The sequence below is a fragment of the Danio rerio genome, chromosome 13 (genome assembly GCF_049306965.1).
Source record: "Danio rerio strain Tuebingen ecotype United States chromosome 13, GRCz12tu, whole genome shotgun sequence".
In the NCBI taxonomy this organism is placed as follows: domain Eukaryota; kingdom Metazoa; phylum Chordata; class Actinopteri; order Cypriniformes; family Danionidae; genus Danio; species Danio rerio.
In genome coordinates, this window is record NC_133188.1 from 54,187,996 (window position 1) to 54,209,989 (window position 21,994).

At 37.1% G+C, this 21,994-nt stretch overlaps 1 protein-coding gene across 2 annotated transcripts in view; it reads right to left on the reverse strand.

The window, feature by feature from the left end:
* Nucleotides 1-292: 292 nt before the first annotated feature.
* Nucleotides 293-21,994, reverse strand: part of herc4 (HECT and RLD domain containing E3 ubiquitin protein ligase 4) — a 59,475-nt gene continuing 37,773 nt past the window's right edge. For both annotated transcript variants that reach the window (XM_005173035.6, XM_068213120.2), the window contains 11 exons: nucleotides 21,626-21,798; nucleotides 20,026-20,145; nucleotides 19,676-19,774; nucleotides 19,306-19,479; nucleotides 18,666-18,809; nucleotides 9,914-10,080; nucleotides 9,480-9,546; nucleotides 9,293-9,375; nucleotides 7,000-7,183; nucleotides 2,798-2,900; nucleotides 293-632 (listed from right to left, as the gene is read on the reverse strand). In XM_005173035.6, coding sequence (XP_005173092.2) covers nucleotides 424-632; nucleotides 2,798-2,900; nucleotides 7,000-7,183; nucleotides 9,293-9,375; nucleotides 9,480-9,546; nucleotides 9,914-10,080; nucleotides 18,666-18,809; nucleotides 19,306-19,479; nucleotides 19,676-19,774; nucleotides 20,026-20,145; nucleotides 21,626-21,798 — 1,523 coding nt within the window. In that variant the 3' untranslated portion in view covers nucleotides 293-423. The remainder of the gene's footprint in view (nucleotides 633-2,797; nucleotides 2,901-6,999; nucleotides 7,184-9,292; nucleotides 9,376-9,479; nucleotides 9,547-9,913; nucleotides 10,081-18,665; nucleotides 18,810-19,305; nucleotides 19,480-19,675; nucleotides 19,775-20,025; nucleotides 20,146-21,625; nucleotides 21,799-21,994) is intronic.

The following is a 21,994-nucleotide window of genomic DNA, read 5'->3' on the forward strand; positions in this document are numbered from 1 at the left end:
TATATATATATATATATATATATATATATATATATATAAATAAATTATAAACATTATAATACATGTATTATATAAAACATGTAATTTTTATATTAACATTAATATATGCATACTTATAATAATATAATATTCTAGTAATATGATAATTATGAATTAATATCAACATTTATTTATTAATATTAACATTGTTAAGTCGTACAGGACTGACAGAAAATAGGCGAAAAAAAACAAACAAAACATGAAATTCCCCCAACAGTGAGTAAGTAACAAAATCTTGACATCCACATACTGGTAAGATGTTTGAGCCCCTCTGGGACTTTAGTTTCTTTATTTCAGCTGTGAGGATTATTCAGATGCAGATGTGCTAATGTTTTAAAGCAGCAGCAGTGTCTCAGTAAATGCTGTGTGTTTTACCTCAGCTCATCAGACCAGGTTAAAGCCCTGGTTGTGTTCAATGGCGTGCAGCAGCTTCTCCTGCATTGTGTTTTTGCTGGTGTATTTGGGCAGATCCAGCAGGTTAAAGCATGTGTGTGCCACTGGGAAATACTGCTCTCCTCCTGCAGTCGGCTGAATCACCAGAGCCAGACTCTTCATGCCCAGAATGGGGATACGATCACTGCCTGTCAGGAACACTGCACACATACAAACATGAATCAAGACAACTGCATATGCTTAAGGAAAGAATTGAGACATTAGTTCATGACAATATACGGTTTACATTCAGGGAAGCAGAGGAAATGTATATACATATATTTTTGTTATGCAAATATTTTGCATAATTCATTAATCAACTAAAGAAGGTTTTATTTGTCCGACAACTGCACATGCTTAAAAAACAAATGACATATTTTAGAAATGAATGCCAACATGGGATGTATGAAATATGAATACATTAATTTGAAACACTGTTTTGAGATATGTAGTTTAAATTTTAGGGTTAAAAGTGTTGAATTAAAATGTCTTGAATATAAAGAGTTTCAATTCTACTGTCTATGGCAGGGGTCACCAATCTCGGTCCTGGAGATCTGGTGCCCTGCTGAGTTTAGCTGCAACTCGCCTCAACACACCTGCCTGATTGGTTCAAGTATACCAAGCAAGACCTTGATTAGCTTGTTCAGGTGTGTTTGATTAGGGTTGGAGCTAAAATCTGCAGGACACCGGCCCTCCAGGAACAAGTTTGGTGACCCCTGCTCTATGGACTGAGATTTATGTGCATTTTGTAGCATTGAGGAAAGTCATTAAATTATTTTTTGAGTAATTTTAAGTTCAAGTTTTCAGACAAAGTAATTAGAAATGTTATTTAAATATAATTTTAACAATGCAATTATCAACTGATTATGTTTTTTAAGTAATGTAACTTACACTGACCGGCCACTTTATTAGGTACACCGGCCACTTTATTAGGTACACTAAAACTTTTTCAAGTTTTCAGACAAAAGAATTAGAAATTTTATTTAAATATAATTTTAACAATGTAATTATCAACTGATTATGTTTTTGAAGTATTGTAACTTACATTGACCGGCCACTTTATTAGGTACACCTGTCCAACTGCTTGTTAATGTACATTTTTAATAAGCCAATCACATGGCAGCGACTCAATGCATTTAAGCATGCAGACATGGTCAGGATGATCTGTTGCAGTTCAAAGTGAGCATCAGAATGGTGAAGAAAGAGGATTTAAGAGACTTTGAATGTGGCATGGTTGTTGGTGCCAAACGGGCTGCTCAGAGTATTTCAGAAACTGCTGATCTACTGGGATTTTCACGCACAACCATCTCTAGGGTTTACAGAGAATGCTCTGACAAAGAGTAAATATCCAGTGAGCGGCAGTTCTGTGGGGGCAAATGCCTTGTCTGCAGAAAGTCTGCTGAAGGTCACCGCGGAACACACAACACGTCCAACCTTGAGGCGGATGGGCTACAGCAGCAGAAGAGCACACCGGGTGCCGCTCCTGTCAGCTGAGAACAGGAAAATGAGGCTACAATTCACACAGGCTCACCAAAACTGGACAATAGAAGATTGGAGAAACGTTGCTGCTCTGAGTCTCCATTTCTGCTGACACATTCAGATGCTCGGCTCACAATTTGGCCTTAACAACATGAAAGCATGGATCCATCCTGCCTTGTATCAGCGGTTCAGGCTGCTGGTGGTGGTGTATTGGTGTGGGGGAGATTTTCTTGCACACTTTGGGCTCATTAGTACCAACTGAGCATTGTGCCAACACCACAGCCTACCTGAGTATTGCTGCTGACCATGTCCATCTCTTTATGAGCACAGTGTCTCCATCTTCTGATGGCTACTTCCAGCAGGATAATGCACCATGTCATAAAGCTCAATCATCTCAGACTGGTTTCTTAACCACGACAAAGAGTTCACTGTACTCAAATGGCCCACACAGTCACCAGAACTCAATCCAATAAGGCAAATGGGGAACTTGTAAAAAAGTAAAACTACTAAGGTGTACCTAATAAAATGGCCGGTGAGTGTACACAGATTTACATTGATATCCATTGGGAGATTCGTGGGTATATTATAATTTATGAAACAGGGACTTTCACTGATTAAAAATCAGAATTTTCAACACACACAATGAAAAGAAAATAGAAAATAATGGATGTTGTAGGAATTTTGTGATTCTGCAACTGCTGAATTTAACAAAAATCAAACAAATGCCGCAAAAATGTAGAGAAGTTTCAGATTTTTTAAAATTATTTAATTATTATTATTATTAAATTTATTTTTTGGGGCCAACGAGGAGTATTCAGTAATCTAAACTCCAAAAGGATTGACTTACACAGGAACTGTTTCTTCTTCTCCAAAGGCAGCTCGTGAAAAACCTCCCAGAATATCTTGATGGTGGGATGATCAGCCCAGTACTCGCCCTTATACTCGGTGCTCTGAAGATCAATAGAGTTGCACATTAACACTGAACAGTATCAGAACATTACACACATGTGCACACCCACTAACACACACATGCGCGCACTTAAATTATCTGCATTCGCAACACTGTTTTTTCCAGGAGACCCCGATATTAATATTAATGCTTAAAACATTATAAAATGTTATCATAAACCTTATAATATGTATTGTTTGAAATGATGTTTAATATAATAATACAATATAATATTTATAAGAATATTAATGTTTAAACATTATTATACATGTTTGTAACAATATTTTAAAGATATAACATTTTAATATTATAACGTTTATAATATTATTAATGTTTAAAACATTATTATAAACCTTATATATATATATTGTTTGTAAATATATAAAGAGTTTAGATGCAAAAACCTCTACATTTTTCTCTGAAATGAGCGCAGCTTTATCAGGCTCCTGTATGTGCATGTATATTACTGTGTATGTTCAATAATATGACGTTTATAGCGGAGAACAAGTCCTTTTCCTGCTCTTCAAAGTGAAATATCTCAACTTAAACAAAGCAATCTGAGAAAAATGTTTATTTATGATGGAAATTTCAGTCGTCATATAGAGGTTTTTGCATCTGAACTCTTCATATGATTAATATAATAATACAATATAATATTTATAAGAATATTGATGTTTAAAACATTATTATAAAATATTATAAACATTGTAATATATGGTGTTTGTAACAATACCCCGATTTTAATAATCCTTCACAAAAAAAAAAACCCAGTAGAAAATAATTTTAAAGATCAGTTGTTTTTAATAATTGCAACAACTGAATAAAGATTACGATAAAAAAATATCCACATCATATTGTAAAATAAAATAACATAAAATAAAATAAAATAAAGGCCAAATGGTGGCTCAGTGGTTAGCACTGTCACCTCACAGCAAGAAGTTCACTGGTTCTCCTCATGTTGGCGTGGGTTTCCTCCGGGTGCTCCGGTTTCCCCCACAGTCCAAACACATGCGCTATAGGGGAATTGATGAACTAAACCGGCCCTAGTGTATGAGTGTTTGTGTTAAAGAGTGTGTATGGGTGTTTCCCTGTACTGGGTTGCAGCTGGAAGGCCATCCGCTGTGTAAAACATATGCTGGAACAGTTGGCGGTTCATTCAGCTGTGGCGAGCCCTGATCAACAAGGGACTAAGCCAAAGGAGACTGAATAAAAAATTATAGCCAGATTTTAAATGAACAAAAGCTGATTGGTTGAGATTTACCTAGAATTTCAGATATTTCTTTGTTTTGTGTCTCAGTCAAACATTGCACTATTCTTTGTTAATTATTATATATTCAGAGTTCAGATTATATATATAAACTCAATTTTAAATAAATGTATGTGCACTTATGACTGGTTTTGGGGTAGTTTAGCTCATCTGTACCACATGCGTGAAGTTAACTAAATTAAATAAACAATGATGGGCAGGTTTTTAAATGAACAAAAATTGGTTGGTTGAAGTTTTATACATATATTAAAATATAATTAAGCTTTTTTGTGTGACATTTTGTATTGTAGAATGCACAAATTTTTACCTTTGCATTGTTACAGCCAAAACTATTTTGTGTGTAGACCTTGCATATTGTGTTGTGCTCCACCCTGCTCTCTCTATCTCTCCCCGGCTCTCAGGTTATTTCTTTTTTTTTTTTCTTTCCATTTTCACCAGGGGATACTCATCCCGAGGCCCTCCGACTATGCAGAGTCACTGATTGGATCCAAGACCAGCGACGAGATGATCCCAAGGTTTCCATATCCAGGACCAGGCCATATCCTGAGCTGCTGCTGCGCTGGTCATGGAGGAGTGGAGAGCATGAGACTGATTCCAGTGACGCTCCAGGGACAGATGAGTCTTCGCTGAGGCCAGCTTCCAGCCTCCGTCGCTGAGACTGCAGCTCTGCACAAGACTTTTGGCCAGCGGAGAAATAAATAGGGTCGTGCCCAACTGAGTCTGGTTTCTCTCAAGGATTTTTTTCTTTACTCTCCAATCGGTGAAGTTTTTTTTCCCTCTCCGCTGTCGCCTCTAGCTTGCATGGTTTGGGATCGGTAGAGCTACCCATCAATGAATTTGCTCTTCAGTGTTTGGACTCTCAGTAATGATTTAAATCACACTGAACTGAGCTAAACTGAACTGAACTTAAACACTAAAAACTGAACTACCCTGTTCCAGTTACTATGACCATTTATGTGAAGCTGCTTTGACACAATCTACATTGTAAAAGCGCTATACAAATAATGCTGAATTGAATTGAATTTAGCTCCCAGCTGCGAATCATTATGAACCTGCCTGAATCGGAGTGGTTTGGCTATAAATACTGGCTTCTGAAGCTAGTGAGCTGAGGAACGCTTCTCGCCAGCTCTTAAGTGCAACAGTTGGATTTGTGATATTGTTCACTTATAGCTGTGTATTGATATTGTTCACAAGTGTAGGCAGTGGTTGGATTTTGCAGTAGTTGGAATAATCTTTAATGCCAAATAAACTTTGTGCCTTTAATTCTATTTATCATTTTGTGTATTTAATTTGAGCTTTACTTCTAAGTGTGCCTAAAGCGTGCGTGCCTTATTTAATTTGGTTTATCTTTTCGACTGTTCATGATTGAGAGAGGAAGTTCAGGAAAGTTTGTTGTTGATTTTCATCTTTGATTTTGCATTAGGTAAGCTAGTTCTCTAAACTTTAGTTAGCTGCTTTCTGTTTGTTGTTTTAGGCTATACTCACTCGGTTTTGACATCTAGATTCTGTTAAAATTCCTATATTTGTATTAAATAAATTCTTAGGATAAATCTCTCTAAGCTTTGTGTTGACTCTTCACTCTGGGGCTGAGGATTAAAGTGTGTTCTCCATGTTTATCTTTTTTAATTAGTTCTAATTTAATATTATTTACCAAATGTTGGTACACCTTTTAAGCAAAAACTCCTAGACTTTAATAAGGTCGTAACAGTATGAAAAAAACAACAACAGACATCCTGATTGAAACTGTAAATCCACTTTCTGCCGTTAGGTGATGCTAATAAAATGACCAAAACTGGAAGAAATACGCTTAATGTTAGTAATTCATTCATTGTCCCTGATTTATCAGAGGTCACCACAGCGGAATGAACCACCAACTATTTAACTATTCTATAGTTTTACGCAGCGAATGCCCTTCCAGCCGCAACCCATTACTGGGAGACACCCATACACTCTCGCATTCACACACAAACACACACTCAGACACTACAGCCAGTTTAGTTCATCAGTTCACCTATAGTGCATGTGTTTGGACTGTGGGGGAAACCGGAGCACCCAGAGAAAACCCACGCCAACTCGGGGAGAACATGCAAACTCCACACAGAAATGCCAACTGACCCAGTCAAGACTCAAACCAGGGACCTTCTTGTTAAGTCCACAGTGCTAACCAGTGAGCCACCGTGCCGCCCTGTAAGTAATTAACTAATCAAATAAATAAACCTTTATTGATAAATAAAATGGTCAATAATTTGTTTTATCATCAAATTGGTATCGGTTTTTCATTAATGCACAGTAAAAGTATCCATTAATTAACAATTTACCGTATTGTTTTCCTTTTTAAATTATTATTCTTATTTATTTACACTTTTGAATTGCATTATGGGTGTTTTATCTTTTCTCCAACAACTTTTGATGTTGAAAAGTATAAAAAAGTGACTTTATTAAACGTGTAATAGTGTGCAGTGCTATATTGTCTGGGTTGGTGTTGTATATTATGCTACAAAAACCTGCAGCATAAACTGCAGCACCTTATCTGTTATTTTACAGACTCATTTCTCTAGATATTAATTTCTTATACATTATAATATTATTTCAAACGACTAAAATGTCAATAAAAGTCACTTTGTTAAATTGTAGAATTGAATTTTCAACATCAAAAGTGCACAGAGCAGAGATCAACATCCCATAATGCACAAATAAACACAAAACACTGAAATAATAAGTTATTAAAGGATATTTTTACAGTATACTCATAATCCTCAAACTAAAGTGACCCATGACTGGATTCAGAAACCACTGATTTACATAAACATCACGTTCAGCTCTTCAGCTCTACCTTTTCCAGCTCCTTCCAGTCATAGTTGGTGTTTCCGATGACCATGGCCTGCAGTTCACTGGGCTGGAAAAGCTCCAGGACTTTCCCTCCACACACTTTGTGAAATCCAGCATAGAAAGCACTGAACTGAGGAGCCACAGACTTGTTGAATATATAATCCACATAAGCGTTGACAAACTCCTGCCTGAGAATGGAGAATTACAGCGTTTGGTCAGGTCAAACATTCACCCTGAAGCACATAATCTGAGGTTGTTTGGGTTTATGTGTTGTTTTTCTTGTTTATAGATAACTGACCAACAAAAAAAATACATTAAAATTAAGATAAATATTATACCAAACGAAATTTGTTTCAAAATTGTATTTTTCCATTATTATGAATGATATTTTTTGTTTGTGCCCCTCCACTACTCCACTGCAGCGGTTGGATGATGTTTCGCTCAGTGGAAAATAAGGATTTAATTAAAGCTGCAGGTGATTGTGCTCAGAAACATGTGTTGTTGTGCTGGTTGAAAGTCTCTTCACAGTTCAATAATACTGACTAAAGTAAATGATCTAAATGTGTTTATATGTATTTTTATATTCTGGGAGAGGCAGAAGACTAAATAATGTTCTTTCTAGGGTTGGGCCGATAGACTAAGCCATCGCCGATGGCCGACAAACTTAACGATGCTGAGCCGGCATCGCGATCCATTGCCCCAGCCCACATTTATATTGACATATAACTTATTATTGCATGTCATTTTAATAGCAATAAGGGTCTTTTTTATTTACACTCAGCTCACGATACAATGTGTATCACGATATAATGTTCACGATTCAATATGTATCACGATATTTGGAATAAAAATTGAAAATTAAACTGAAATGCAAATTTAAAAAAAAAAATTTAATTACCAAGTAAACTATTTTTTATGTATTTCTTTTGTTTCAACTTGTTAAACTGAACCTTCTTTAAGAAAATAAATTAAACAGGCCTGTCTTTGGAAAATAAAACAATTTAAAAACTTCTTAAAAATATTATTGAAATGACAGAGACAAAATTAGGGAACAATTTAAGTAAAGGTGCAAAAAAAAAAAAAGCTTTCAATTCAATTGAATTTAACAGTAAGAGCTTAAGGCTTTGCTTGGTCACTTGCGTTTTTTGTGTGTGCAAAAAAAAATTCCAGGTAATCAGCAGTTCTATAAAATAATCCTGAACTGATGTGTATCTGTCTGAGAGGTTTTTATGGATGGCTGTCTTCATGTTGGGCATGATGAGTGACAGGGTGGCCGTCTTTTCATTACACAGGACAGTCGTGACTCTTTTCAGCAGTTTAGGCAGGTTTACTATTTCCTCGGCGTCGCTGATGTCGGCGCTATCAAGTGTATCATGTTGACGTGCATTTTTGTGTACCTCTATACTCAAAAGAGTTCATGCTCGTCGTAATCATAACTCTAAAATGCGATATGATTGTTTAAATAATGTGCATGCTTTCGGTTTCATTTCCACTGCTGTTCATACTTCCCACGCGGCTCCTGAACGATCACTCTGTTCCACACACTGAATGTTGTTCACTACTTTATTACCTGTTAGTCACAACCTGCAGGTTCTGTTCACTGAAGCAGACGCGCGCGTGTCTATCATAGTCCACCCTCTGTAGTAACAGCTCACGGTCAGCTCACGTCATGTGTGATTTTGCGGCCGCCACTACATCATTATATGAAGACAGAATGATATTTTAGGGTGAATTGTACCTTATAAATACAGTATGTGACTCTTTCAGCACATTTAGAAGGTATCTATGTCGCTGTGCAAAGTATGTAAATCACTGTGAAGACTTTAAAACTTAGGCTGTTTGACCCAGTATGCGTGTCAAAAAGCGGACGAGTCTAAAGCAAAGACTGTACAACTGAAATGTTGCCAGACGTCTGATTTTGAGAGGATGGGCCATCCTCTATTTCAACTCCACTCATCTTGGTCTGCAAACATTACTGCTGCTGCAATCTGAACTCACGTGCGACAGCAGGTGGAACGTAGCTCACGTGCAGACAGCTCAACTAATAAGAGAAAACGGACGTCATATCGTAATCAAATCGTCATAACGCCACGATGCATATCGAGACATTTTTGCATCGCAATAAATCGTACAACGATAAATCGTTACACCCCTATTAATTAATGTTGAGTGTTAGAGGCTGGTGATATTCACACACTGCTGACACACACCTGTGTTTAAACCCCTAATAAAAGTGATTTTTGCATAATAGGTGCCCTTAAATCAACAGTCATGATGGGTGAATGTTTATGCAGCACCTGTTGGATTTGTTGACGCTGATGTCGGTCCCGTTGGGGATCAGTTCCACTACCTCTGTGGCTCCAAAATTATCTTCTGTGATCTGCAGTTACAAAGCCAAAATGACTACACTTGAACAAATTGGTTAAACTTTATGATGCACTATTACAAAGAGAGAGATTGCATGCAAACAACACTGGGTCTTACTGTGAAATTCAGGCAGAAGGTTTCCTCCAAATCCTCTTCAGTATAATCCAGCAGCTGCTGAAGACTCCTGAAAAGACACATATTAGATAAGCATATTCTTACATAAAGCATAGCTTGATTTACCCATGATAAAGCCTATTAATATCTGATTTGGCATCTAAATGAATAAACTTTGTTGCACACAATTCATTCATGTTGGGGCAACATTAGTTTTTACAAATTGAACAAAAACAAATTAAGTTGTCAAGAAAAAAACTCAAGAATTGTATCAATCCAGCTCTTTTTAATTAAGTAATTTGAGTGCTTTATTGCACTGCATTATTTATAACTGCAGAAAAAAACATCTTATTAAGATATATTAATGAAGATATAGCATGACTGATAATTCGATTATTTTGTGCAGGTATTCTTGTGTTGTGAGAATAAAAGCGCACCTTCCCACATCAGGCATGAGCTCCTTCAGGTCCTCTAGTGTTGGTGTTTTCTTCAGCAGTTTCTTATACAGCGCTAGCGGGAAATTCAGCTCCACTATAGTGAGATTATAGATGGCCAATCCACAGACAACACCGATCAGGTGAAACAGGTCGATATCTTCAAACGTCTGCAGTAAAGAAAAACCCATATTTGAGATCTTACACACTGTCAGAAATATCGGGAAATGAGCAGTTTTCTGTATTTTGTGTTTCATCTTTTAATTTTTCTAGGTTTAATTTCATTATGGGCAGGGCTCAACAATAAGGGCTGCCCGCTGGCCTGGGACCAGTGTGCGAGAGGCTCTAGACAGTATACAGAATGGTTACTGACCTGATCGGGGCCAGTGCTGCCTTGTCACTAAAGTTTGTTTTGGCTGCGACTGTTTGTCAATAGCGTGCTTTCATGCCCAGACATTTTGGATCTCGTTTGCCCATAAGCGAGGCTCGTGTGGCAATAGTGAATGCCCCAATCGTGCTCGAGTCCGCGGCAAATCAATCGGCCTGAGATCGCCAGAATAAGGAGGTTTTGGCTCTACTGAGCGGATCGATTGTAGGCAAACAAAACGATCCAACGAATCAGGCTATATCACAGTGTATTATGGTTGTGTGCGGGTCACCTTTATCAGGCTTGCGTTTCCACTACCAAGGGTACCCTTTTGGTGAGCGTGGTGTATGACAAAGTTTCAGTCGACGTCATGCTCGCTCGAGAAAATGTCTACAATAAAGCTGCACAAGTCGCTCACATATATGAAAAGCACCTCTCACAAAAAAGACGCTTTACACACATAAATACTTCTGGTTAAATGTTAACTACTAACTTTTCTATGAACATGAGTTGGTTATAAATGCAGATCAATGACAGTGTGAAATAGCCTATTCTAACGTCTGTAATTATATTCAATAAATAAATAAATTAACATATATAACACATACAGCCCCTTACAGTCCCCGATATGTTACCAACTACAGAAAAAGTACAGACATCATACATTTCGTCCTTAATTAGGTTCAAAACAACACAAAGTCTAGCCTACAGTCAGTGAAAACCTCTCATCTGTGTCTGTAATCTTCAGCAGCACATGAAGCCTCTGTTAGAGAGTCATTCCATCATTCCCAGTTCATATTAGTCCAAAAGGTGATGATAAAGATTAAAACAAGGCAGTTTGCTGAAGAAATAACCTGCTCCTTGGCTTTCCATTTTTTTCCGCGCTCCACTCTCGCGTTTGTCCTTTTCTTTCTGAATTTGTCACTCTCGGGTTTGTCAGCTTCTCACAGGATCGGGTTTCCAAAGCACATCAATAATCAAGCGCACGTTGTTATTATTATCAGCTCAAGAAGTTAATCATTTCAGATATAGACGCGCGGCGAGCGCAAGTAATCTCTCGTTGTGTATTTCAAACATGGCTGGTACTTTGTTTACATTCTGGCTTGTTGCGCAAGCGAATGATTTATCTCTGTAAAACAATAGCGTTCAGCTGTCTAGCTCCGCCTTTTGGTACCCTTTCTCATGTTTGGGACCCTTTTGAAAGGGTGCCAAAAAAGTGGTATGGTACGGTTTGGTACGCCTTTTGACAGTGGAAATGGCCATAAAAGCGTACCAAACCGAACCGTACCATACCACTCAGTGGAAACGGGCCATAATAGCCATATATACGACTATTTGATAAGAGAATGATGAGTCAGGCAGGATGTCATTTCCACCGGTAAATGTGTGTTTATTTCTAATATGAAAGTGAAAGCATGCTGAAATATCACAGAGTGCTGTTCATCTGTTAGGAAAATTTATCGAAATTACCCTCTGATGATTTTTCTATATTTTAATCTTATATTTTGTATTATTTGTATTTTGCCTTCTTAGTCTACATTAAAAAAAAACCTCAAAGGCCATAATTGATTAAAACGTAGGCTAATATAAGTATTATGTTGATGGACCAAGCAAGAACAAGAAGTGAAATGCATTTTAAATCTTGGTTTACAAATAAATAAAAAATAAAAATATGTAAGGACTGATGTAATGAGCCGGTTTCTAAAATTAAACCGGTTAATTTAATTGTTAATTTTTAACAAAAAAACAAACAAACAAAAAACATAAAATTGGTAAAACTTTACAATAAGGTTCATTAGTTAATGCATTTACTAACGTGAACTAATCAAGAAAACACATGTACAGCATTTATTAATTATAATTGAACATTTACTAATGCATTATTAACATCCAAGTCCATGCTTGTTAACATTAGTTAATGCACCACGAGTTAACATGAACCAACAATGAACTACTGTAATTTCATTAACTAACATGAACAAACATGAACAAATACTGTAGTAAATGTATTGTTCATTGTTTGTTCATGTTAGTAAATGCTTTAATTAACATTAACTAATGAACCTTATTGTAAAGTGTGACCTAGAATGGTTAGTAGTTTTTAAACCACACATTAAACGACTGACTTTAATTAATCTAATCAGTATTGTATTTAAATAAATAATGTTTAAATCGTCAGTTGTAGTTAAAGAAAGGTTATGCTGAATAACTGAATTGCTAACTTCTTTTTTTGGTGGGGCCAGAGGAAATTTTGGCAGGGCAAGTAAAAAATCTGACCACTGGCCCAATCAGGCAAGTAGAAAAAATCCTTAGTGTTGAACCCTGATTATGGGAGCTTGATTTTATTTACAACAACTATTAATCTTGAAAGGTTGGAAAAAGTGACATTTGTTATGGTCTGCAGTGCCATGTTGTCTAGGTTGGTGTTGTATATCACGCTACAAACACCTTGTAATAAACCGCCAGTAATTTCTCAGTTATTTTACAGACTTATTTCTCTAGATATCATTATTTCCTATCCATTATATTATTTCAAACTACTGAAATGTCAATTTAAGACACTTTGCTAAACTGTAGAGCTGAATTTTCTACATCAGAAGTGGACAGAGCAGAGATCAACATCCTATAATAGAATTCACCACCACAAATAAACAGAAAACACTTGTGAATCATTAAATACGGAAACTTACTATGAATCCATTGTTCTTTTATAAATGAGCAGGGACATTCAATGCTTCTTTGTGTATTTCGATGTCTATTTATTAAGATTTAGTACATTTAAAATGGAGCTTTACTTCCTATGTATCTATAACTTTTCAATAACTTGTGACTTGGTAATTGGTAAATAATAATACATTTTATTAAACCATTAGAATTACCATATTTTATCCATAACCTACTAAAAATTAAAATAGTAGTTTATAGACCTTTTCCATGGCTGCTGCATGGAGGGCACCATAGCGACCAGCGTCTTCCGGTAGAATGCTAAACACTTCTGTTTACAGCGTGTACAACTGGTAATTTGCGCTCCGAAAATGGGTTTCAATAACGTTTTTAATGGATAACAGAGTGTTTTTGTGACACACAACTTAGAAATGTGTCTGTTAAAGCCGTTATAATCGGTCACATGTGGTTCAAGTGCGTCAGAAATACGAGAAAAATGTTCTCCTAGTTCACGTGTCTGCCGTCAGAAATACAGTGTGTGCGTTCCCCGCCTGTCAGCTGTTAGCTCAGCAGCTCTTTAACACACACACACATACAGAGAGAGAGAGAGAGAGAGAGAGAGAGCAAACCAGAGTACTGGCATGAAACTTAACAGGTATGAAAGTCGTGCAATTTACAAAAATGAGCAATAAAAGTCTGTTATTGACCCTCTGCTGCTGATTTGCTGTTCATTCTAATCGCGAGCCGTTTGTGTTTTATTTCGTGTGTTGTTTTCACCACGGTTTGTGTTTTTCTGTCATTTGGAAATGACACTAGCCTATATTTTCACTTTGTCACAGTTATTAAATCAGTGTGTCAGTGGCACAGTACAGGCTATGTGTGTGTGTCAAACATTTTGGTGAACTACATTAGTTTGGGCTGGTTATATATTTGAAATAAAGACAAAATGTTGACTTTAGCGATGACGAGGCTTCATTTAAACTGCAGAAGATGCCGTCTGACAACGAGGGGAAAACGCCTCACAGCAGCTGTTTTCCATCCTATTAGATCACATTTCTGTAAATGATCAGTCCAGGAGATGCTGCTGATGGACAACAGGATTAGTTCAAAGAGGATAAAAGCAGGTAAAATAGATTAAAACTATCGTTTCACAGCTGTCTAAATGTGACTGTTTACACGCATCAGCTGCCGACCGGAAGTTCTTCACATTCTCCTTGCGCATACACGCAAAGCATCATGGGTAATTTTGCGTTCCAAGAAAAAGGTCTATAGTTACAGCCTTTAGATTTAGTGTTTATAGGATTGCGACCCTTGAGCTGATTACATTATTTTAAAGATGCAGCAATAGCGTCAGATGCAGCAGATTTTATGGCACCAGGTTAAACTTTCTGGCACATTTACAGCACTCACATACATTAAAAAAATTAACTGGAGAACAAACTTGGGCCTACTGGTGTGTGTGCACCGTTGCATGCTAGATTTCTATATTTATAACCACCTTAGAGGATATTGGGGGATCGCGAGTCACTGGCATTGTTAATATTGGGGGTCTCAAGCTCAAAAGTTTGGAAATCTCTGCTCTAGATAATGGATGATAAAGCCCAATAACCTACTTATTTTGACCAGTATTTAAAATACATGAAATACATTCTTGCTGACAAATGGGTAAAACCTAGTACAGTATAACGAACAATTTACAGTTTAAGTATTTTGGTCCTGCACTTTAATCCTATAAATACAGCAGGGTTCAACACTAAGGATTTTTTCTACTTGCCCGATTGGGCCAGTGGTTCAGATTTTTACTTGCCCTGCCAAAAGTTTCACTGGCTCCACCAATAAAAAAAAGAAGTTAATAGCTATTTCTTAGTCACATACTGCACTTTAAATGATTTCAAAAGCCAAACATAATTGTAATACCTACCCTTTTTATTCAGCATAACATTTATTTAATACAACAGACAAATTAAAAAAATACAATTTTGATGTAATTAAATTTGACTGTGTGTGTGTGTGTGTGTGTGTGTGTGTGTACGTGTTTTTGTGTCATATCAGGACACAAATCTGTATAATGACATGGGTATGAGACAGGTATTACAAAAAGGAGGTGAACGCCGGCAGATAGCTCTCTGCAACTCTCACATGGTCGCCCACTGAAGCTAAGCAGGGCTGCGCCCGGTCAGTACCTGGATGGGAGACCACATGGGAAAGCTAGGTTGCTGCCGGAAGTGGTGTTAGTGAGGCCAGCAGGGGGCGCCCAACCAGCGGTCTGTGTGGGTGCTAATGCCTAATGGGGATGCTATACTGCTCAGTGAGCGCCGTCTTTCGGATGAGACGTTAAACCGAGGTCCCAACTCTCTGTGGTCGTTAAAAATCCCAGGATGTCCTTCGAAAAAGAGTAGGGGTTTAACCCCGGCATCCTGGCCAAATCTGCCCACTGGCCTCTGTCCATCATGACCTCCTAACCATCCCCATATTCCAATTGGCTTCATCTCTGTCATTCAGTTGGATGCTGCGCACTGGTGGTGGATGAGGAGATTCCCCCCTATTGTGTAAAGCGCTTTGAGTGCCCAGAAAAGCGCTATATAAATGTAAGGAATTATTATTATTATTAAATAGGAGGACATTGGTGATGTGTTCATTTCTCAAAATGCTTATAAATCCTACAGAATGAGTTTAATTAGAGAGTAAAGCTGCACACCGTCTCCTGTGATGGTTTGGTTTAGGGGTGGGGTGGGGGCAATATAATATATGGTTTGGACAGTATAAAATGAATGGAAACCTATGTAATGTCCCCACTTAAAACAAAAACAAACCTGTGTGTGTGTGTGTGTGTGTGTGTGTGTGTGTGTGTGTGTGTGTGTGTGTGTGTGTGTGTGTGTGTGTATTTATGGTACTGGTACGCTGCTTTTTTATTGTATGTAGCTTCAAATAAAATGATTATTCCAGACATTATTGCTTTTATTACTATTACCATTAATAACAATTATATTAATAACAACAACAATAATAATTAATATTAGTGATTTCAGAAGGATCATGTGACTCTGAAGACTGGAGTAATGGAAGCTGAAAATTCATCTTTAAAAAATAATTAAATTAAATGATAAACTACTTTTGAGCAGTTATTTTATAGTGCAACGTTTCACAATTTTGCTGTATATATGATGAAATAAATGCAGCCTCGGTGAGTAGGAGAAGCTTATTTTAACATATTAAACAATCATACTGACCCTAAACTTTTGACCAGTTGGGCATGGAATATGTCATAAGTAGGGATGCACCGAAATGAAATTCTTGGCCGAAGCCGAATAATAATGAATTGCTTGGCCGAAGGCCGAAGGCCGAATACCGAATGCGGTGTTTTGCATTTTTTTCCATTTAGTTTGCCAATTTTTTCACCATTACAATAATTAAATAGTAAAAACTATCTTTTTACTATTTTGTGTTGCTTTTAAGAGAAATAAATCAAATAACAAAAATACAATTTCAAAAATAGCACTTAACATTTTTTAACATTCCAGCAGATAATATACAAACAAAGCACAATATAACTTAAAATAAATAAATTAGTAAAATAATAAAATATTTTTATTTGGCCATCTTTGAAGCCCCCCTTCTTGAATAGCCTATGTTAGGCCTATAACTGACTACTGAAAGAATGTAACTATGTCTACAACAACAAATGTGCATTGAATGGTGCAAAAAATGTGGATGACAACAAATGAATAACTGTCCTAGACATAAGCCTACTTAGCCTACTTCTTCAGGAAAAGTGGCAGGTTCTTCTTTATAAAAAGTAGCTTCTCTGCTGTCTCGCATGAAAGTCGGTTCTTCTTCTCATCGATGACATGAGATGCAGCACTAAACAGTCTCTCGCTGTCGGCTGTCGGTGAGCGGCTCATCTGTAGTACGAGCCCGTTTACTCTCTGCGCTGTTTTCATCTCCTGCGCTGTGCATCACCTGACCGTCTCCAATACCTAGCGGCTTTCCCAAGTCCAACTCGGCCTGGATCATTTCTCGTGTGCGCAGCTTTTTCCCCATATCCAAGTAATGATCTTTTATATCGCGGATCAAGCACAGTCGCGATGAAGTACAGGTGTTCTGAGTCCGCCTGACTAAATCGTGCCCTGACAGCTTCTAAGAGCGCACTTTTAGCTGTTTTCACCCCGTGGTCTGTGTCAGCCTCTTTGTTTAGAAAACGCTTTAATGCTGCAAGTAAATGTATGATGCCACAGATGAGCTTATCTCTCTTGTTATCTGCTCAAAGGGGGCGAGAAGACAGAACGTTCCTCTGGACAATTCAGCAGAACAGTGTCTGCAAACGGCCGTTTTTGCCTCTTTCTCTTACACTTTAAAGCGCTTCCACACTGCTGACATGTTTGCTGCATAAAGCGCGCGCCTCTCACTCTACGCGGGTTATTTGATCGCGTCATTAATAGCGTCATTGTTCGGCAAAATTTATTCGGCCTTTTTACTTATTCGGCCGAACACCGAAATGGCTTTTTTGACTATTTTCGGCCGAATAATTTCGGTTGCCGATTATTCGGTGCATCCCTAGTCATAAGCGAAAGCGTGCACTTTAATTTTGACATTCACAGACATCGTCACCAAATATAAATCAGAGAGGTCAGACTGTCTCATACAGAGCCTCATTTCAGTTGTCAGGTTTTGTAAAAATCAATCTTTTGAATTAATCAATCTATTAAAAAAACTATGGCTAGAATTCCGCATTTAAATTATAGAGAATATTTAAAATTAAATTATATTAAATTATAGATAGCAATTAAATTATAGAGCAAATAAATTATAGAGAGATAGCATACAAACCGAGACTGCATCAGACCATGAAGCAGATCAATGTTGATCTTTCTTTCGAGCTGTCAGTGCGGAAATGAACAAAACAACTGGCCTAACACAACATATTATAAGATTAAAATATGAAAAAAGTGATCAGATGGTAACTTCGCTCAATGATCCTAAAGGACAAACAGCTCTCGGGAATATTTCAGCATGCTTTCACTTTCGTAATAGACATGAAGCACACATTTACCGGTGGGAATGACATCTCGCCTTACTCATTATTCCCTCTTCATATAGCCGAATATGTGGCTATTACAAAATCATAAGACACTGTGATATAGCCTGGGTCGTTAGTTAGTGCATTGTTTTGTTTTCTCACTACAATCGATCCGCTAAATCGAGCAGAGACCATCTCATTCAGGCGATCTCGGACCTACTGATTTGGCGTGTATGCAATCGTGATTGCCCATGCAAACGAGACAGATTCTGAAACAAATGTGTGAAAGCACCCTAAGATTGTGTTTGCACGCAATTGACAGACAGTGGCAGCCAAACTTTGGTGACAAGGCAGCACTGGCCCGATTGTAACATTCTGTACACTGGCCCGAGCGTCTTGCATGCTGGCCCCGGGCCATCAGGCAGTCCTTATTATTATCGAGCCCTGTACAGTATTTTAAAATATCATCAAATGATTCTTCTTCAGTGTATGCCTGACCATATTTATTGCCATATATACAGTACATTTGATATCCTAAATAACATTTCTTGTTATTTAGGAAGCAGTAAAGTAAATTTGTAATAAATAAAACCCTGATTAGGATATTAAATGATTAATCTCTGCACAGTGTATTGGGTTAGTTTATTATTGTGCATTCGTTTTGTTTCGTCAAAGCACATTATGCATGCATTTGTTTCATGAGATACCTTGCAAGCAAACCAGATAAGCCTGGACTCCTCGTGGAATCTAAACATGCCATATTTCGGGTGCAGAAGCTCTTTCATGATGAGCAGGAAAAACTCTTTCCTCACACCACCAGCGTCCACAGCCTCCTCGCCAACAAAGATCACCTAGAAAAGAACTGGATTAAAAACTGTAGGAGCACCGCTGAAACATGCAGACCAAGGCATTTATTAAATAAATCATTGAGTGCATCTTATTACTCAAACAACAAAATCTAATGAAATCCCTCACTCTGCTCTTCACTGAATAGATATATGGGCTAAATAATGACTGAACTTTTATTAATGTATATATTGAAACTTTTATACAATATCCAGTATAACATTTGATTATATTAATCAGTTCCTGTAATTAAAAACTGCTGCTAGACCTTAGTTTATTTTAGTAGTATCTTTGCTAGATCGTTTTCATTTCCATCTCTCCCTCATTAGCATAGGATGTTAGTCTTGTTTTTGAATCTGCCACTATGCTGACACACAAGCATTTAAAGCTCCACCCTCTATTGAAAAAGAGCACAATCTCATTTGCATTTAAAGCGACAGTCACCAAAACGCCACAATTAGGATCAAAGTCTAAAAGGGGGCTTCAGTGAGACAGGTTTACCTTGAGTGGCTTCTTGTAGTCTACGTTTTTGGACTTCCTCAGCACCTCCATGGAGTCTCCGACCACGTTTTCTCTGCGTACGATGAGGATGAGGCAGGGGTTCACTGACTCCACGCCTCCGCCGGACAGAAATAATGAGGTGAAGTTCTGTCTCTGCGCCTGATCCACCGCCATCTGCACACGCACACGCACACGCACACGCACACACACACACACACACACACACGCACACACACACACACACACACACACACACACACACACACACACACACACACACACACACACACACACACACACACAGCTCTGTCAGAAGACTATAGCAGAGAAACATGAGGCTGAATCTCTGACTGAAACGCATCAGTCTGACCTGCATCTGGATCACAGCATCAGTCTGCAGCAGCGCCGTCTTCGCCTGAGCGTCAAACACAAACGGGTATTTGCAGAGGGTGACCTGAGAGTCCATGACCTGCGAAAAACAGAGATTTATTTACTTATATTAATGTTTGGAAGCATACATGGTGAGATAACCGGTTTCAAGGTTTACCGTGGTTTGTAAAATCAAGGATTTAGTGTTCCTACGGTAGCTCAGTGGTTAGCACTGTGGCTGCACACCAAGAAGGCTTGTCGTGACCTCAGCTGGGTCAGTTGGTGTTTCTGTGTGGAGTTTGCATGTTCTAACCGTGTCGGTGTGGGTGTTTGTTATGATCATAAACCCACCACAGAGAACATCTGCTGCTGAAACCAGGTCGCATAATCATTCCTGATGTCGATCAGCTCGTCTAGCTCATGGATGTAGAATTTATCATACTGGATGATCTGTCCGGCACGCTCATTGACCTGCAACGGGATTATAAAGACGATATCAGAAAATGATCACTGCAGAATTATCAGGTTCCATCTCTCAGCATTAGTATAATTCAGGAGTTTCATAATGAACAACAGTTGAAGTCAGATTTATTAGCCCCCCTGTATAGTTTTTCCCCAATTTCTGTTTTGTTCAACAAATTTCCAATCATAATAGTTTTAATAACTCATTACTAATAACTTTGCCATGATGACAGCACATAATATTAGACTAGATATTCTTCAAGATACTAGTATTCAGCTTTAAAGGCATTAACTTTTTAAATAACATTTAAAGGCTTAACTAGGGTAATTAGGGTAAAGTTAGGGTAAGTAGGAAAGTCATTGTTTAACAGTGGTTTGTTCTGTAGACTATCCAAAACTAATATTGCTTAAGAGGGCTAATAATATTAACCTTAAATGGGTTTAAAACAATTAAAAACTGCTTTTATTCTAGCCGAAAATGAAAAAAAAAACTTTCTACAGAAGAAAAAATGTTAGAGGAAATAGTGTGAAACATTCCTGAATCTGTTCAACAGCATTTGGGAAATATTTGAAAAAGAATCTAAATTCACAGGAGGGCGAATAATTTAAACTTTAACCGTATATTGTTCATTAATATAATTTCGTTATTATGAAAAGCTTGTATATACTGAAGTTAATCACTAAAATCAACATCAATGCATTAATAAAAAGAAAAGCAGAACCTTTTAAAAATCAAATGAACATTAGAAAACATGAATTAATAATGAATTGTGGTTAATTAATATTGACTAACGTAACAAGAAACACATCTCGTGCTTGTAGTTATTTAATGTGTTAACTAATATTAATTAAGCAGCATTCATTTTCCTTGTTTTCTAGAAATATTTTTTAAATAAAAAACCCCCCCAAAAACAACTAAGGTTACGTCATTTTTTTTGTCAAAGTTTGGTTTTATTTAAACTTACTTTACGTTTTTAAATCTTTACCTATTTTATATTTATTATACTTTTATGTTTGTTGTAATTTTGAGTTATTATTGTAAGCCAAATATTTGATAACATATTCTTAACTAATCATTATCTTTATTAATATGCATTACTGTTATTATTAAAATTGGGGTATTAAGTTTAACCATCTAAAACATTTATGTAATAACTTTTTAAAAATAATTTATGTATTTAATCATTTTAATCATTAATTATTTAGGCAAATGATCTCATGATAATTTTTTGGAATATGAAATAATCATAGTTTTTATTCATCTGTATTATTATTAAATTTAGGCCATTACATTTATCATTTCATCCCAATTTTAAGCATAAATTTACTATTATTTCATGAAAAATGTACATTTAATTTCTCAATTACTGTATCTTGATTGTTACAGCAGATCTTATTTCACATCGGGTCAATTTCACAATTTTATGCACTATATATGATTTAAGACACATTGATTAAAGTTTTTAGGCCGGATGTTGTTGCTGCTCACCGAGTGCAGGATCTCCAGCAGTTTAAGTGAAGTGTCTAAAAAGCAGGTGAAGATCCTCTGTTCAGAAAGAGGAATGCCCAGTTTCTGCATGCGCAACAGATACACCACCACCTCCTTATAGAGCTCCACCAGCCTCTGGAAAACCACCGGCTCAAACCGGGACCACCAGTTCCCTTCAAAACACACAATAATACAACAACAATGGCTGAATCCAAATGGTGAACAAAATACAGGGATTAGTACAAAAACTGGCAAAGATCATCCACAACACATTTCACGACAGATTTAAAAGACAGCATGACTACAGCATTACATCAAAGAGCATTTGGTTTTTACTTGGGGGTTACATTTGGAATTTAAGGGTGCAAT